This window comes from Mustela nigripes, chromosome 2 (assembly GCF_022355385.1).
Source record: "Mustela nigripes isolate SB6536 chromosome 2, MUSNIG.SB6536, whole genome shotgun sequence".
Classification (NCBI taxonomy): Eukaryota; Metazoa; Chordata; class Mammalia; order Carnivora; family Mustelidae; genus Mustela; species Mustela nigripes.
This window is the reverse complement of record NC_081558.1, coordinates 171,293,599-171,308,734: the sequence shown is the minus strand read 5'-3', so window position 1 is coordinate 171,308,734 and position 15,136 is coordinate 171,293,599. Positions and strand designations below refer to the sequence as shown.

At 34.5% G+C, this 15,136-nt stretch overlaps 1 protein-coding gene across 3 annotated transcripts in view; it reads left to right on the top strand.

Annotated features, from left to right (window-relative positions):
• TBC1D23 (TBC1 domain family member 23) overlaps positions 1–15,136 on the top strand; it is a 58,893-nt gene that overhangs the window by 20,020 nt on the left and 23,737 nt on the right. For 2 of the 3 annotated variants that reach the window (XM_059392090.1, XM_059392091.1), the window contains exons 2-9: positions 1,741–1,852; positions 3,216–3,321; positions 4,277–4,481; positions 8,557–8,680; positions 11,785–11,909; positions 12,001–12,047; positions 12,849–12,952; positions 14,247–14,369. In XM_059392090.1, coding sequence (XP_059248073.1) covers positions 1,741–1,852; positions 3,216–3,321; positions 4,277–4,481; positions 8,557–8,680; positions 11,785–11,909; positions 12,001–12,047; positions 12,849–12,952; positions 14,247–14,369 — 946 coding nt within the window. Of the gene's footprint in view, positions 1–1,740; positions 1,853–3,215; positions 3,322–4,276; positions 4,482–8,556; positions 8,681–11,784; positions 11,910–12,000; positions 12,048–12,848; positions 12,953–14,246; positions 14,370–15,136 lie in introns of those variants that run through there. The other variant, XM_059392092.1, reaches the window with a different exon arrangement.

Sequence of the window (15,136 nt, the reverse complement as noted above, 5' to 3'; positions counted from 1 at the left end):
AATTTGTAGTAGCTTTGTTAAGAAAACTCTCAAGTTTGATCACTACATTTGTGTTGAATATGAGCCTAAGTGATTACATTTTCATTTAATTCCTTCCTCTTAACAGGGCAGCACTTTAGTAAACTTAACACTTCTTGGGGTGCCCGGCTAGCTCAGTCAATTAAGCATCTGCCTTTAGCTCAGGTCATGATCCCAAGGTCCTGGGATCAAGTCCTGTATTGGGATCCCTGCTCATTGGGGAGTCTGCTTCTCTTTCTCCTTCTGCCTGCTGCTCCCCTTGCTTATATTCTCTCTCTTGTATTCTCTTAGTTTAAATTTATACATTTAAACTAAGATTTTTGGAATCCTATCAGTAGGGGAGATTTACATGGTCTTACTGAGAGGATGTGAAATGGGAGTAAATTATTTTTCTCAAAACCACCAACACACAAAAATTTGATAAAATCTTGGTTTCCTGATGATAGTAGGATACTATCTTTTTGGCTGCTTTCAAGAATTTTAGAAATTACCTAGTTGAATTGTGGATTTTTATTTGTATAGATTTTTTTAATGTATTGAATATTTAAATTATAAAGAATGAAACTTCAGCTTTTGAGAATTCTGAGGGAATTAGTTATTTTAAGTGGCTATTTCATGGCTAAAAATCAATTCATAACATTTGTGAAAGTTTTTTTTTTTTTTTTTTAAAGATTTTGTTTATTTGACAGATCACAAGTAGGCAGAGAGGCAGGCAGAGACAGAGGCTCCCCACGGAGCAGAGAGCCCGATGTGGGGCTTGATCCCAGGACCCTGGGATCATGACCTGAGCCGAAGGCAGAGGCTTAACCCACTGAGCCACCCAGGCGCCCCCATTTGTGAAAGTTTTTAAAAAAGTGTATTCTTTTTAACTATATACAAACAAAATTTATTTTGTGTTTAATTTTCTCTTTAAATGTAGTAGACTGAGCATAACTGCTTGATGATTTACTTGATGATGTTGTATTGTTTTGCTTTAATATGTAAGGCAGTGATGCCATTAGAGCTTTTTTATTCCTCTAACATTAATTGGACGCTCTAAGCCAGGCACTCCTCTAGGTGTTATATTTGTATAACTTACGTGCTGAGTGTTCCCATATTGTAGTGCTTTGAATTGTTGGCAGAATTTTATGATTTCTCCTCCTTGCCACTATTTAGCATAATATTAGGTATATAAATTCTAGAACCTGACTACTGAAGTTTGAGTCTTGGCTCTAGTATTTACTTGATAAATGGTCATAAGCTGTATAGCTCCTCTTTTCCTCACCTTCTGCATATGTAAACTGAGGCCAGTGATGATTGTGGTTACTTCATGGGGTTGTTGTGAGAATTAGAAAAACGCAGGCATAAGAGTTTGGAACTGCCTGGTACAAAGATAGTGCTATATAAACTGTTAGTCATGACTACTACCACGAGTAGTGCTATTACTGTGACTTTTCTTCAGTGCTGTCAGCTTGCTTGCCCTGTTTTCTCTTTTTAAATTTCTTTAATCTTAGAAAACATAACTAAGCTTGTTAGAAATAAATGCAAAACAAGAGTAAATTGCATGAAACCTGAGATTCCCTTTCAAGCGGATAAAATGCCTTGTATGCCTTGGCATTATGATTTGGCTGCTGAGAACCTTCTTTTAGTAGACACAACCTTTAACAGGCCAAGCTTATAAATGAATCTTGAATAAGAAAAAATAAGAAGTAAAATTGATCTATTAAGGACTTGTTTTTTTAGGGAAAAAGATCTTGAAGAAGCTCTGGAAGCAGGAGGTTGCGATCTTGAAACTTTGAGAAACATAATTCAAGGGAGACCATTGCCTGCTGATCTGAGGGCCAAAGTTTGGAAGGTAACTGGAAACTAAAACAAAATGTAATCACTTAAGAATAACATTTGAGAATTTTTATGTTCACTTGTTTAAGTTGTAGAAAACTTTATTATCTTATGAGCATGCTGCATCTTGATAATTTATCGAACAGAACAGCTTACTGAAATGTGTATTTCTGTCATGTTTGGTTATTTAATAATTCAGGTTTTGGAAGGCAATGTTTTTCTTTTGTAGTTATTAGAAATGATGTTTATGAAGATTGTTAAATGAAATGGGACAGTGCAGCCAATGAGTAAAATAGGATTTATAATTGCAGCTGGAATTACCTTAGCTACGTTAAAGACAAGATGGGGAGGGTATATAGGTCTTTCTGGGTGTTAGAATTACAGGATATTTTACTTTGCTTTATTTTTCTCTTCAGCTGTTCTCCAATGTATGTGTATTACCATTTTTTAAAATATTTAAATTAAGATTTTGTTGATTGCAAAAGAAATATTCACCTTTGTTAAAATATACAAAGCATAGGATAAGATGAAAATCATCTGCTATCACCTATAGGTGAAACACATAATTATGTCTTGGTATATATCTTTTTATATTTTATTCTCTGCACATATGTATGTAACAGAAATGGAATTATAACTGTATATAAAATTCTGAATGCTTTATTATAGAAATTTAAAACACAAAAGTAGAGACTTGTCTAATGAACCCCCATGACCTGTCACTTAGCTTTGTTAACATTTGGCCTATCTTGTTTGATTAGTATCTCCATCTTTTCCTCCCCACTCCACCTGCTGGTAGCAAATCCTTGGTAGCACACTGAAGCACTTTACTATGAAAGTCTAGAAGATAAAGACTCTTTTAAAATAAACATAATACCATTAAACTGAAAAAAACACAAAAACATCGTGAATCCTTAATGTGTCCTCACATGTCTGAAGGAACAGGGGCTCTTTCTGGGGTCTCTTATAAGGACACTAATTCTATTATGAGGGCTCCACCCTCATGACCTAATCACCTCCCTAAGGCCTCACTTCTTTATAACATCATATTGGGGATTAGGTTTCAACAATGAATTTTGAGGGCAAGGGACACAAACATTCAATCTATAGCATTGATGATGTTTGCTTGAAATAAAGGTTATTCATTGGATTGATATGAAGTAGTAAAATTTAATGCACACACTTAAAATAAGTGTGTTCATTGTGGTATGACTTAAGGGATCAAGGATCAGCATTTGTTGGAGCATAAATACATTACTTTGTAATCTTAGAAGTATGCATTATTTTTATTTCTAAATTCAGGACTTTCCATTATTACAGCATTTTTTCGAAGAATGAAAAATGGCATATGAAGCTAGTTGCTTTTATCTTTCTTCCAGATTGCTCTAAATGTTGCAGGAAAAGGTGATAGTTTGGCATCATGGGATGGTATTTTAGACTTGCCAGAACAGAATGCTATTCACAAAGATTGTCTTGAGTTTATTGGTAAGTTTAATAATTGTTTTCAAACAGTGAAAATTTTGAAAATACTATTTTGAGGTAGAGGAGTAACTCTGTTAGAATCATCTTGTTATAATTGGGGTATGTTGTGTTTGTGAAGGACTGCTAAATAGAACATCTTTTGAAATTCTCATGAAATAATGTCTAGTATTTTTAAGAAAGAGAGTCCAATTTCCAGAGTTTTTTAAAAATAGTTCTTCAGGTACCTTTACAGTTTTAAAACTGGGTTTTTTTGTGTGTTTGTGTAAAGATCTGTATAATTGTCTATAGTCTCCACGTTAAAGGGGTCTGCATTCCACAAGTTTATCTATACATCATAGGTAATGATCTGCTGTGAAAAAGCTATTGTAAGTCATGGGTGAAAGGTTTCTAATCACTCCACAAGGTCTTTTTCATGAGTAAATGAATTTAGTGTATATTTTAAATTTATCTACAGTTTTTGGTGTCTTTCTGTTACTTTTTTCATCACATTTTAGTTAAGCTTTGATTAGATAGGCTTTGGTGTACTAACCACAACAGAAACATTGCTGGTGTGTGCAAAGGAAAGGGAATTTGGTGGTAGAGAATGGATGACCTTCCATGACAAAGTTATAGAGGCAGCTGCCCATTATGGGGTAGATGCTAATCTGTTGCTTCGAAAAAACCTTTTTGCTTTCCTGGAATATGGGTTAAGCCTATCTTTCTTATCTCTCTACTTCAGATTATTTATTCTTATGTTCAACATATACATAGGTCAAGTATTATTGAGTTAGTAAATACTGAATAGCTAGTAAATACTGGATAAATATAAGGAAACATGTACTTTCATGTAGTTTTATTTTGTCCTTGTCACACGCTAGGTATATTAAGATAGTATCGTATGTTTGTAAACAAGTGTTATGTGCAGTAATGGAGTCTCTGACAGGACCTTCGTAACTTATTTTTGACACTTATTTTCTAGAACAGCTTCCAGTGCCAGAAGAGAAGGCAACAGAATTACTTTTGGATATTGAATCTGTAATTACCTTTTACTGTAAATCACGTAACATTAAATACAGCACGTCTCTTAGCTGGATACATCTGCTGAAACCATTGGTGCATCTTCAACTGCCTCGCAGTGATTTATACAACTGCTTTTATGCTATCATGAATAAGTACATTCCCAGGTAAAATGTGATTTAGTTATCCTAGTTTTAAAAATGAATAAAAGTCTAGTTTGCTTTGAATTAAAGTTGTAAGATTTACTTTGGTGGTAAAGAGGTTCAAATAATTTTTAGGGTTGTTTTGAGTCTTAATGGTTATTAGACTTTATTTTTGTGGTTGTAGACATTTTTAAAATTTATGAATTTTAAGAATTTATGCTTGTAGAGTTTATGCCAATTTTTTTGTAATATCCCTATTTTAATTTCTTTCCTTATAAAATAAAAATAACATTATAATGGCAACATGGAAAGTAAAAATTTTGGAGTGCTTCCTTAAGTGAGGTGCTGCCATTACAGCTTAGAATGTAATCTTAGATAAGCAGGTATTAAACAAGTGATTAGAAGTATGCTGAGTATTAGGAAGATGAAATATAGAATGCTATGGGAATTTTTTTTTCCAGTGGGAGGGGCAGAGGGAGAGAGAGAATCTCCACACTGGGCGTGGAGCCTGACACAGGGCTTGATCTCAACAACCCTGAGAACATGACAGGAGACGAAATCAAGAGTTGGACATTTAACCGACTTAACCACCACCCAGGTGCCTCTAGAATGCTATGGGAATATTTAATAGGAGTGACCTAATTTGCCCTGGAGGTCAGAGATGGCCTTCTTGGGCAAGTGACACTTAGGCTGTAGTTGTTTAGATGGTTGTAGTAGTGTTGGTGTGGGGGGCAGGTAGGGAGGGTGGGGAGGGAATACAGGGGCTGCACTCATGAGGCCAGAAAGAATTCTTGTAGTTCCTAGTGCTATGGCTCAGGTAGTCAGGAATTCACAGCCAAAAGGAACTTTTGATCAGTGGTTTGGCTGCACAGTGAACCTTGGATGCACATTGGAATCATTGAAGGGGCTCTGAAAAATCCTGATGCTTGTTTTTTGTACCTGATTATCAAATCTCTGAGGAGGGCACCCAAGCATCATTGTTTTCTCAGCGCTTCTCAACTGACTGCAAAATGTAACCAAAGTAGAGATCTACCATTCTGGAGCTTGGTAGTTAAATAACTACTATTTTTTATTGCTTTCTGTGATATGCATTATACTAAATGCAAGTGCTTTGTGTGTTTTCTCATTTAAACAATGGCCACTAAAGGGTGGGTATCCTGATTTACAACTACAAAAACTGAGGCAAAGAAAGAGATTAAAGACCTACACAGGATTACACTTCTGGTATATGTTTGAGTCAAGATTTGAACCTAAATTTGGATGAACTCCTGTGCTTTAACTAACACAGTTATTCACCCTGATTGCTTGTTAGAATCAACTGAAGAATTTTTTCTTTAATAGTTTAATATATTACATACATATAAAATGCATCTATTTAGTGTGTACAATACATTGGTTTTTAGTATAGTCACAGAGTTGTGCCACCCTAACCACAATCATTTTTAGAACATTTTCATCACTCCAGGAAGGAACCTCATTCCTTTTAGTAGTCAGCTCTCCATTTTCTTCCAATACTCTTATCTGTAGGCAACCACCAATCTTTCTGTCTTTGTGGATTTATACCACATTTTACCACATGTACCACATTTTATTTAGTTATTTTGTTTATTTACATACTTTATTTACAACAGTGAATGGACATTTGGATTATTTTTACTTTTTGGCTCTTATGAATATGCTGTTGTGAATATTTGTGTACAGGATTTTGTGTGGACGCATAATTCATTTCTCTAGGGTATGTACTGAGAAGTGGAATTGCTGAATTATATGGTGATTTTATGTTTTACCTTTTGAGGAATTGCCAGCCTTTTCCACAACTGTATCATTTTACGTTCCAATCAGTAGTGAATGAAGATCCCAGTTTTTCCTCATCCCTGTCAACATGTAAAAAAAATTATTGTACCTAAACTAATGAGTGCGAATTGGTATCTCTTTATGGTTTTGCTTTGCATTGCCCTGATAGTCAATGATGTTAAGCACCTTTCATGCGCTTATTGGCAGTTTGTATATCTTCTTTGGGGAAATGTCTGTTTAGCCAAAGAACTTTGAAAACATGTGGGTCCTTGAAGTTTTAACTGTGAACAGACGAAATAGAGCTCAGGCATGTTTTTTTAAAAACTCCCCAGGTGTTCTAATGTACAGCAGGGTAGAGAACCTCTGGGCTACCTTGAAGCCATAGTCCTTCATGTAAGAAAATAGTCCCAGAGATGCCAAGAGACAGGCCTACTACAGTCATGGTAGAGCTGAGCCTGGAATTCATATTTGTGAGTCATGCTAAGTCTCTCAATTGCTTATATTTTAGCTTATATTTTACCACCATTCAGTGTAACAAAGCTAGTGATAGCAAGGGACATGATGTTCCAACTTTTTCTCTAGGGGATATTGGTGGTGATAGGTAGTAATATTGGGGGAGATGGATTTACATTGAACCATGTAATACACTGTCTTGTTAGGTTCCTCCAGTTACTTTCTGTTGAGTTTCAACTGTAATATAGCACTCCAGCTAGGGTTAGCATTAATGCCCCTGGATAGAACACAGCCCCACAAAATGCTGCTAGAAGAACTCCACTGTAATATATCTTCTTATTACAGATTCAGTCTAACTTGTGTAGAATCCTGTCAAGCACAGTGCTTTGCAGTAACAATACACAGCTATTAAATGAATAGATGCTGTTGCAATGGCTGCCTCCCTGAGAGGTCCTGCTAGAGGCACAAACTGGCAGTTGTTTCTACATTTTTATGTCCTTACACAACTGTTTCTGTGTTTTGCCTTAGCAGTCAATTGCCTTGCATTTATAGAATGGGGAGAGTATTCAGACAAAGGAGGGGGAAATCTTGCCAGTTTGAATTCAGTTCTGTCTCTGGGCATCTGAATTAATAACCTAGGGCTTTCTCTAACAAAACTTCTCTGTCATTTACAGTATCAAAAAATGATAGATAGAAGTTCATTCCAAATCCTGGCATTCTTCTAAGATCTTGGTTTTATTGAAATTATTTTTCAATATTCCCACTTAAATAGCATTTGACAGCATTCTTTATCAGAATGCTTTTATGTCAAAATTGTGACCTTCATTTCATTAGCTTTTTCACATGATGGCATTTACTTTATTTCAATTTCTTTACAATTCAGGTTTTTTTTTTTTAGAGACTGTACCCATACCAAAATGCCACTTGCTGAGATACCAAATTATGTATAGTGAAGAGTAGTATGGCATGGTAGTTTAACGCAGTTTCTGTGTTGTCTTAGCTGACTTCTTAACTATGTGACCTTGGGTAAGCTCCTTACCCACAACTAAGCCTCAGTTTTCTCATCTGTAAAATGAGGGAAAAACTTGTAACTATTTCATAGGGTTGCTTTGTAAGGATAAAATCAGATAACTTTGTAGAATGCCTGTTACAGTGTCTGGCCACATGGTATTTTCTCAATAAATACTGACTTTTATTGAGATGGCCTGTAGTTTGAGTTGCTTACATTTTTATTGATTCATTAGGAAGGGAAGAAGGAGAGAAGTAGTACACTTGCTCCGTTAAGTGTTTTGTACCTCTTGGAGTTCATTATGATCACTAGTACCCAGGCCACTTCAACAACTTCTAATGCTCTGGTCCAGTATTTTGTTCATCTGTGGCCATTTCCCACTTTTGCCTTTGTTAAAGGCCATCCCTACATTGAGTATGTTAACTGTGGAGCTAACCTGAAGCCTTTATAGGAGTTTCCTCTTACTTGGTAGGGAAGAAGAGGGCTGGAGTAATTTGGAACTCTACAGATATCCTTTTGGGATCCAGAACTTATCAGAATAACTTAAATGGTCCTGCTGTTTTTTAGTGGTCCCCGCAGTTCTTCCATTTGAGTGCTACCTGGGCTTACCTGGAGAGAGTCTCCCTTGAGTTGGCTGTAGACCTGCTGTTTCTACAAATTTTCTGTCAAGTCAAGTATATTAGGTGTTCTGAACCTGATTGTATCAGATAGACTTGTTATGAATGCTGTGATGGTCAGGTGTTTTGGGGGTGAGGGGAGGAGGTGGGTATTGCAGGAGGACTGGTTACTAATATGACATTTCTGACCCATTAATCTGAACATCTTGCTTCTCTTCTCTTTTAGGGATTGTTCTCTGAAGGGAAGACCATTTCATCTTTTCCGATTACTCATCCAGTACCATGAGCCTGAACTTTGTTCTTTTCTTGATACAAAGAAAATTACTCCAGACTCCTATGCACTCAACTGGGTAATAAAGTGAAAGTAGGAACACTTAATGAAAAATAGCTTTCTATTAAACTATAGTTAGGTTTTTTTCTTTTCCCAAGGAGGAGAAAGAAAAGTACTAAATTACAGACCTTTGCTACTTAAACCAAAGGAGTAAAATTTTTGGCACTTCAAAAATTTCTTTTTTAGCTCTTAACTGTGTTCAGAGTGTTTAAAATGAAGTTTAACCTTTTGTTGTTTTATATACATCTCACATATATTACATATGTATGTGCTATATACAGTGTGAATAGATGAATGCAATACGTGCAAATATATGCATGGAATATATGTAAATATGTGATATGTATCAGTTTACTTTAAAACTTTGTGTGATTAAATTTTTGATGCTGTGTATAAGAATTGATATCTAATCATAAGGAAAATGTCTTAAGATTATCAAATGATCAGTATAAAAATATAAAGTACGTCTCAGCTCTGTTATTCTTTGTTTTATTTTCAGTGGGAAGTTTTTTAATTCTAGGTCAGTGGTTTTCAGACCTTTTGGTGTCAGGACCTCTTATACTCAATATCTATTGAGGATCCATAGTTTATATGGATTATGTTGGTTAGAAATTAAAACTAAGAAATTTAAAATATTAATTCATTTAGAGTGGTAAATCTATTACATATTAACATAAATGGCCTGTTTTTCTAATGCTAAATAACTGTATTTTCCAAAAGAAAATTAGTGAGAATGGTGGCATTATTTATATTTTTGTGAATCTCAGTATCTGGCTAGATCACAGGTAGGTAGATTCTCATATCTGCTTCTTTATTCATTCTGGGATGATACTACAGTTGGTGTAACCTCTGGAAAAGTATTGTTATTTGTGAGAGAATGAGTATGAAAAAGGCAATTAAAGTTTATGATTATTATGAAAATAGTTTTGACCTCATGGACTCCCCTGTAAATACTCTTGGGGACTTCTAGGACTCCTTAGACTATGCTTTGTGAAACTCTCTTCTAGATTAACTTGATCATTTTTCTAAAACAGTGATTGGGTGCTGGAAGAATGTATATTCAAAAATTAAACATATTCCTTGATCATGTCTTAACCTAACTTTTCTTCAGAAAGGATTTCTTTCTGCCACTTACTGTGTGATTTAAGACACTTAGCCTCTGAGCCTCAATTTCTTTATCTGTAAAATGGGAATAATAATAATACATCTGAGCCTCAATTTCTTTATCTGTAAAATGGGAATAATAATAATGGGAATTATAATAATAATAAGTAAATAAAAAAATGGTACTTTGAGAATTCTAACTGGTTTCAATCTAGCATATTAAAACTCAGACTACAGCAGCCCACTCTTTAGTTCTTAGCCAGTCTTGTCGCTTTGAGTTAAAATAATAAAATACCTGTAAAATTATGATTTCTCTGAGATACATGTATTGCCTTTCAATGTACTTATTTGTGTTGAAGTAAAAAACTATTTCTTTTGCGCATTCTGATATCTGTAACAGAGGTCTCTCCTGTCACTTCTGCCATTTCTGTTGTCAGATCTCTAAATTAGTCCTCAGAGCTGGTAGCAGATTTTTAATGAAGTACTGAAATAGCTGTTCTGTCTTCAGTGTGTGCACCAAATAGTTTGTTTTTGTTACTAGTATCATGTTTATGGAACGGAGTCCTTTTTTTTTTTTTTTTAAATCATGAGGTGAAACTGTCAAAACTAATTCCTAAATCTCATTGAGAACCTGTAACTGTGAGCAGTGCAGGGACAGCTGTAGTTTGCCTACATGAGTTTAACAGTAATCATATACTGTGATTCTGTTCGTATTTATATCTTTGGTATTTGTAATAGTAATCTTATTTATAATAGTAATTTTTAAAAGAACAAAAAACATTAGTATCATTATATACTTTGAAAACTTTGTGGTCAAGTATAATGGCAGTTAGCTGGCTGTGGAATATCAGGTCATTTTTCTAGTGCAAATACCACCACTTGCCACCTCCATGAGCTTGGGAAGGTTATTTAATACCAGTCTATTTCTTCACCTATAAACTGGGGATAAAAATAGCAACTTTGAAGACCCGTTATGAGACTATTTAAAATAAGTGATAGCGGGGCGCCTGGGTGGCTCAGTGGTTTAAGCCTCTGCCTTCAGCTCAGGTCATGATCTCAGGGTCCTGGGATCGAGCCCCACATCGGGCTCTCTGCTCAGCGGGGAGCCTGCTTCCCCCTCTCTCTCTCTGCCTGCCTCTCTGTCTACTTGTGATCTCTCTCTGTCTATCAAATAAAAAAATAAAAATCTTTTAAAAAATAAAAAATAAATAAAAAATAAAAAAAATAAAATAAAATAAGTGATAGCTAATAAAGGATATGTGACAGTAGGTTATTACTGAAATATGCACTAATGTTTATGTTCCCATTAGCCATTAAAAATGTTTTGAATTTAAACCTCTAGATGGAACTGTTTCTGTATGTAATGAAAATCGAACTTTAAAAATATCACTGAGTTTATGCAATTTAAAACACAGGCTTTAGAGAAACTTAAACAACTCTTTTATTTGAAATAGAAAACCAGAGAGCTCCTGAAACATTGATACAAATTTGTCTCACCTATTTCAAATGATGGACAAGTAAGCTTTGGCAGCAATTCACCATTATATTGTTATTAAAACTTTTCTCTGTGTTCTTAAAACCATGTTTGATCCTTACAGTTACCTTATAAGTTAAGTATAGTAATAATTGTGCTAGTTACTCTTATAGTTCTAGTTATGTTAGTTATTATGCTATGGCAGATAGGTCCTAGTTACTTTAGTTACTCTAGGTTAATTATCTCTCTCTTCCCAACAATGGTAGAAGAAAGGTAGCAGTAGTCCTTTTTTTTTTTTAAAAGAAGTAGAAATGGAAGTTTTAGAGGTTAAGTAAAGTGCCTTAATTCACACAGCTAGTAAGTGGCTTCATTGTGCCTTGAATCCACATATTCTATCTTTGCATTATATACAGTAAAATTAAGCTACACATTATGTCTCAGGTGCAGATAATTTGATATAATGTTACTTACACATATGCTTTCATACTTTGAAAAGAACAGGTCATTTCCAGTGGTTTATGTCTCATTTCATTTCCTGATTACAGCTTGGAAGCCTTTTTGCATGTTACTGTTCCATTGAAGTCACTCAGGCAATATGGGATGGATATCTACAACAAGCAGATCCATTTTTTATTTATTTCTTAATGTTAATAATCCTTGTTAATGCAAAGTAAGTATGCTGTTGCTTAGATTTTTCTCCTTTGTATTCTCAAGGTGCTCTGTTAATATTTAACTCAAATTCATTTGTTTTTCTTTTACAGAGAAGTTATTTTAGCACAGGAGTCAGACAGCAAAGAAGAAGTTATCCGTAAGCATCACTTACTGTAGAGAAAATATTTCAAATCACTTTATTTTCTAAAACTCAGGTTCATCTTTAAAAGATTAGTCTACAGAACTCTGAGGTTTCATTCAACTCATACACACTGTAGGTGCAAACCTTAAGGACTATTTTCCTTCGATTTTGCCATCCTCTTTCATTTCTTCCATGTTTTTTCACTCTTTCAGTTCCCTTTCATATACTGGTATTTTGGTTTCATTGTTCATTTTCAGATGCCCTCCTCTCTTTCCCTTCTTCCCCTCTTTCTTTCTTAATTTACCTTTGAGTACTCAGATTTCACAATTATTTCCATTGTGGAAATTTGATTCTTTTTGGTTCTCCCTATTCTAGCACTCACACAGATTAAGTTACTTCCTCTCTATGTTGCTGCCACTTTGTACTATTTGTATTACAGTGTTTATCTTCCTACATTATAACAATTTATTATTACACAAGACAGAGTTCCTTAGTCAGGAACTATTTCTTAGTCCTTTTTTATTTCCAGGGGCTGTGGCACTTAGTATGTGTTAAATAACAATACTGCCATCCAGGCTAATGAATTTGATTTGATTACTTGAACCTATCTTTCATTAACAGCAGAATTGCATTAACAGTTTAGCTCTTTTGGGAACTCTGGTTCTCCTCAAACAGTTTTAAAGGCATCACTGTTAAGATTCCATTTATGTAGTTTTTATTATGTTGAAAATACTCTAGCTTTGATATGTAAATAATGTTCATGATTGTAGTAATCACAATGTTTTAAATATTCTCATATCTATAATCGTTTTTCAGAGTTCTTGGAAAACACTCCATCCAGTTTGAATCTAGAAGATATAGAAGATCTTTTCTCTCTGGCTCAGTATTATTGCAGTAAAACACCAGCGTCTTTTAGGAAGGTAGAAAATGAAATTACCAGCTTCAGTATTTCATACTTAGTACATTGTTTTATTGTTTGTGTTGTGTCCACTTCAGTTAAAATCCTCTAGCTTGTCACTCTTTTCTTTCTTTTTATGTATTGCAGTTTTATGTGATTTTTCACTGTAAATACTCTTCCTACTAGAGGAACAGAAAAATTTAGAAAGATAGTATAACAATATGCTAGCAATTATTTAATTTTTTCTTTGATTATTATTTTTGATCATGAGAAAATTGAGGTAGTTCTTATTAGTGCTTTCTTGACTTAAAAAATTTCCAAAATCTGATGGAGGATGTATATTTATGTCTCCTTTATCTGGAGTTCAGCTTTGTGCAGTTTTAATGATGCAGAGCTGTCTCGTGAACAAAAGGGGTAACTTAGCTGCATAGAGACTTAGAACCTTTCTCAAGTGCTTTAAAGTGACGGGACACCCAGTTTAGAAACATGATGGTGTGAGTTCCTAGAAAGTAAAACTCCAAGAAGTACCATTTATAAAGTAAATGGGTTTGTTTTACTTCAGGTGCCTATGAGAGCATTATTGTCTTTTATTTATTTTTTTAAGGCATTCAGTGATAATGATTACTAGTTGGTGGTCATGTCACTGAAACATCAAGATGAGGTTAAATTATGTTCAGTGTAATGTTTCAGAAAGCAGACAAGAGAAATCTTTTAAAAACATTTCCCCTGAAACTAATTAAAAAAGAGGTTCATTTCTAGGGATAATTTCAGCTGTTTTAATAATTGCCTTATGTAGACCACCTCATTCCTAACAATGTCAGACAAGTCAGATGATAGGGTAGTGGTTAGGATGCTGGATGAAAAAGAAGTCTTACTCCTTTTCAGACTTAAGAGGAACAGCTTTTATTCTTCAGATATAATAAATAATATACACTCGCAATTGCTAGTTAAATCAGGCTGTAGATTAGTGTATTATATAATTTTTGCCTTTTATTATGTTAAAGTATGGAAAGTCATAACCATTTTTTAAAAAATTCAGTGTTTAGAGTTCATATTATAGAAAATAGCTGTGTAGAATGTTTTATTTTTTCATAGTCTTTTATTTTGTGTGAACTGTGACAGGGACTTTGTATATAGCCTTGTAGCCTTTGCATCAATATTTGAGATGATACAATGCTAAGTTTTAAAAGTCACATGACTCAGGAGTGCTAAACGTATTTATTTTACCTTTCATTATGGTTTATTAAGAATATTTTTTGGAAGAAAGATTAATTTTGTTTTTCTTTGTGATATTTTAAACATTTCTCTTCAAACAGGATAATCACCATCTATTTGGTAGTACTCTGTTGGGAATTAAGGATGATGATGCAGATCTGAGTCAGGCTCTTTGTCTGGCCATCTCCGTGTCAGAGATCCTTCAAGCAAATCAGCTTCAAGGGGTAAATAAAACCCATAGTTTGTCAGAGGAATGCCCCTTTTAAATGCAAGGAACCAGCATTTTCACCCTGTTTGTGGCTTCCCACAAAAATAATTTACTGAAACCATGTAGCTGTTTTGCTTTTTTGAATGATGAATGTGTTTAATCTGTGTGCTCATTTTAAAACTGCCGGCTTGTGTGTTATTTTAGTTGTCAGTTACGATTCTGGGCAATTACTCTTTGGCAATTGTAAATTGCCAAATCTTTTTTCGTATTTTAACAAAGCAGCTGAGTACTGTATAAAGTACTTAAAAAGGTGAATTTAGCATATAATGGTTAAATTCTTGTAATTATACAGCTAATTGAACTAGGTGGTCTAATGCCATAGAGCATATAACAAAGGAAAATTGAGAATATACCATAATTTTCTGTCTGCTACTATCTTCATAAAAATCTCATGAGCCAGTTTTTTCAGTATATGTTCTTTATTACTAGTAGTGCAACAGTTAACCATGGGCTGTTTTTGTGTATTTTTGAGATGGAGGGAGGAAGAAGGGACATGGAAGGGCAGGCATTTTATAATACATCTTTTTAAAAACAAACATTTACATGTTTTTCCTATTAAAACTAGTATTTTTGTTTTTAAAGGTTATATTTATTTGAGAGAGAGAGTGAGTGAGTACGAGTGGGGAAGGGACAGAGGGAGAAGCAGATTCCCTGCTGAGCAGGGAGCCTGATGTGGGGCCCAATTCCAGGACCCCAAAATCATGACCTGAGCCAAAGGCAGAC